The following is a 3,877-nucleotide window of genomic DNA, read 5'->3' on the forward strand; positions in this document are numbered from 1 at the left end:
GTGCCCTGACTTACTCAGTCATGTGAGGATACTGACAGTAGCCTGCTTCTCTCTCATGCTTGTAAAAACCACAGGAGATGATGTCTGAAGAAGCGTTGTTGTTGTTGTTGTTGTTGTTGTTGTTTCTTTAGTTTCATGTATTTGGTATCTTTTATTCACTTATTTGAGAGAGAGAGAGAGAGAGAGAGAGAGAGCACACAAGCAGGGGGAGTGGCAGACAGAGGGAGAAGGAGAGGCAGGCTCCCCGCTGAGCAAGGAGCCTGATGTGGGGCTCCATCCCAAGACCCTAGGATCATGACCTGAGCTGAGGGCAGATACTTGATAGAATGAGCCACACAGGCGCCCCAAGAAGTGTTTTTTAAATAGTAAAATAAAAATGAGCATCCCTTCTTCCATATGGTATTACACCAGCATGGTGAGGAAATGGCTCCTGAGTCTATAGTATGTTTGTTTTCTAGTTGGTTGCAGGCAGAAAGTTACTGCATGTGGGAGCAGGGGCTGCTGATTAGTTGATATGAAGGCAATTTTTGCCCCTGAAGAGGGGCAGACCTGGGAGCCTGAATACAGGGGACCTGGGTTCTCTGCTGGGTTATATGAACTCTTTGAAAGGGGTGCCTGTTCTCTGACATCAGATGAAACAAGTGACAAAACTATACACGAAGGCTGGTGAGGTGTAGTGGAAAAAGACCTGGACCTGGAATGAAATCTGTCTGAGATCAGATTTTAGGGTTCACCCCATAGTAAACATGTGACCTTAAGCAAGCAACTTGCTATCTCTGGGCCCCAGTTCCCTCATCTGTCAAACTGAAGTAAAAACACCACCTGCCCCACTTCCTTATAGAGTGGGTTGTTGCAAGGACCAAATGCACAACATGTGAGAGGTTTCTGTAAACTCTAAAGTGGTAGGCGAAGTTGGCTTATTTTCATTTTTCTTATTAATAATTGGAAACTGAGTTTTCTGACCAGTTGCCATCTACTATTTTAGCCTGCCCTATCATCATTTCTGAAAGGTTATATTTCAGTAGAGCCAGCTGTACCTTACCACAGTATTAACACTGTAGTTAGTCTGAATTCTTAGGGTTTCTATACAATTAAATCAGAACCTGAATTTAGGATGAAGATCACAGAGTCATAAACCATTCAGGGGTAGTGGTGGGGAGTCTGGACCTGCAGTTAAAACAGAAGACAAATTTGCTCAGTTCTATTTTACTCCACCTGATCATTTGCTTTATGTGGGCAAGAACACAGAGCTCAACAAGGTTTTCAGAATGTCCCAGTTACCCAAAGTGTTCCCACTCAGCTTCACTACTCTACAACCCTAACACTAGCCTGGATAAACCTGCACTAATTTAGTGTCCTCTCAGTACTAGCATTCTAGCCCTGGCAGGCTTCCCCAGTCCCTCCGAGGGAAAACAAACAAACAAAAACCAAGCAATCCACAGTGGGCTCCTTTGATTGGGTCTTCATTTCGTGTCGTTGTCATTTTGTCTAAAGTTACACAAAATGCCTCACCCACATCTAAAGTGCACAAGGAGTTGGAAGAGGAGCAGGGTTTTGTGAGAGTATGTAGAGAGTGTTCTCAGAAGGCTGGGATTATCTCCAACCAAGGGAGAGAGATGAAAGGTGGGTCCTCTCTTCCCATCCACCCAAACAAGCAGCAGAGTCTTCAAGTAGACCACTTCCTAGAGCTTCAAATGCACCCCCTCTCCATGAGGGACAGAGAGGTGCTATGACGTGGTGCCTGGAGCTCAAGGCAGAGCACATCTGCCCCACCCCCTCCCCAGCCCAAGCAGCCTCTAGGACCCCACTGAGACGTCACCGTGGCAACCACTGTTTGGTCTGCGTCCTGTTGCCCCAGGAGACTCCACAGGCCTTTCCAAGAGTCTCAGAGTTAAGCCAGAGAGTCCTTGGCCCAGACCCAGGACCCTCCCTTCCAGAGCGAGGCTCCTGCCTCCAGACCGAGCCCCATACCCCCCATCACTGAGGACCAAATTTCCCTCAGGCTCTCCGAGAAAGGAGAGCAAGGACAGCCTCATGAGTGAGGTGGGAGAGGTCACCCTCACGGAGGTGACCGCCTCAGTCTCCCCTCAAGCCACGCAGAAACTCCTGGTTTCCTTGGGAAGCGGAGATCCTCCCCGGGCCCCAGTCGCAGGCAACCTCAGCGGAGATGCAATTACCCAGACCACCGTGGCAGCAGGCGCCAAGGTAAAGGTGCCCAAAAAGGTCATCGCCAAGAGGGTGCGAGGCTCTGTCAAGTGGTTTAACGTGAAGAATGGGTACGGTTTCATCAGCAGGCACGATACCCAGGAAGATGTGTTCGTTCACCAGACAGCCATCACCAGAAACAACCCTCACAAATACCAACGCAGTGTGGGCGACGGCGAGACAGTTGAGTTCGACGTGGTGCAGGGTGAGCGGGGCACCGAGGCCGCTAACGTGACCGGGCCAGCAGGTGCCCCAGTGCAGGGCAGCCGCTACGCTGCCAATCGCGCTCGCTTCCGCAGGGGCTTCTACATCCGCCGCCGCGCACCGCCCCCAAGAGGTCCCAGGGGCGCTGAAGAGGACGTCCACGAAGATGAGGCCAGGGAAGAAGGCTTCACCGAAGCCGAGGGCCAGAGGCGCCGCCTGGCCGGCGGACCCCAAGACCAAAGACTGCGGCGCTTCCCACCCTTCCGAAGGGCCTCTGCCATGCCCCGCCGCCCGTCGATCCTCGCTCCCAGCAGCGGCCCGAGGCCTGGCCACCCGCCCGGGTCTGCCCCAGCCTCAAGGCCCGAGGGTGCCCCGCGGCGAGGGCCAGGCCCCAGCTACCTGCTGAGCCGCCCTAGGGGCCGAGGCATCGCTCCTGGTCCAAGACCCTCAGCGGGCATCTCTGAGGAGCCTGAGGAGGAAGACAAGGAAAGTGGGCGTGACGCCAGCTGTCCGCAGCAGAAGCCGCCGCCACGCTACGGATCCCGCCACCCCAACAACCCACGCCGCCGCCCACAGCAGGCACCTGGTGCCCAGGGCCAGGACACCGTGGGAGGAGAAGGCAAGATCGGGAAGAGCCCTGCTGAAATACCCGCTTTGGTTGCTTTGGCCAAGAAGAACAGCGCCGCTGAGGAGGAGGACGCCTTGGTCTCAGATGTCCCCTCTGCCACCACCCAGGCCAAGTAACAACAGCCTGGCTCCCTCCCCAGGGACTCCCAGGCCTGGGCTGCAGGGAATGCCCCCCTTTGAGGAGATGATGCCCTTTAATGCAATGCAGTCCAAACATCCACCTTGACTGTTAGATTTATGCCCTGGCGGGGGGGGGGGGGAGAGGATCCATGCCCCTTCCCCAAGGTTTGAGGAAAAATTACAAGATCCATATATTTCTAAATTCCCTCTTACCATCTGTGTTGGTAATTTCTGTACGTGCGCGCACACACACACACACACACACACACACTTATTCTTTTAAACGATCTGACCAGGACCACAGCTATTATTCTGTGTCACCACGGGAAATTAGTTGAAGTACTTATAAAAATTATTTTTATTTTTTGTACAAAAACAAAGATGATCTGATAGTGAAGATTACCTTACATTGCTGTGTGATATTACTCACTTGAGTGGTCATTTTCTCAATAAATCATTTCATGTTGCTTTTATCTGTTACCATCTGATTATTTAAAAAAAAACTCTTGTCAGCACATAATTGTATTGAGGCAGTCCTTTCAGTCTGTTTCAGAACCAGTTTTAGCAAACATCATACCTATTGTTCTCTGTAAAAGTCATGAATTTAAGACTAATTGTGGACTTACTGGGGGAGTGGGGGTGAACTTCTCAAGGATGTCCTAAAGGATTAGAATACACAGAGAGGGAAGAAGTGTCCCCATCACACTCTCTTCCCCTGCCA

At 51.6% G+C, this 3,877-nt stretch overlaps 1 protein-coding gene across 1 annotated transcript; it reads left to right on the plus strand.

The window, feature by feature from the left end:
- Positions 1-2,034: 2,034 nt before the first annotated feature.
- Positions 2,035-3,153, plus strand: LOC308337368 (Y-box-binding protein 3-like; the record flags this gene model as incomplete). The annotated part of the gene is made up of 1 exon (XM_080795505.1): positions 2,035-3,153. One exon carries the CDS (start codon positions 2,035-2,037, stop codon positions 3,151-3,153), a length of 1,119 nt encoding a protein of 372 aa, XP_080651631.1.
- Positions 3,154-3,877: the final 724 nt, after the last annotated feature.

The sequence above is a fragment of the Martes martes genome (assembly GCF_963455335.1).
Source record: "Martes martes genome assembly, chromosome: X".
Lineage (NCBI taxonomy): Eukaryota > Metazoa > Chordata > Mammalia > Carnivora > Mustelidae > Martes > Martes martes.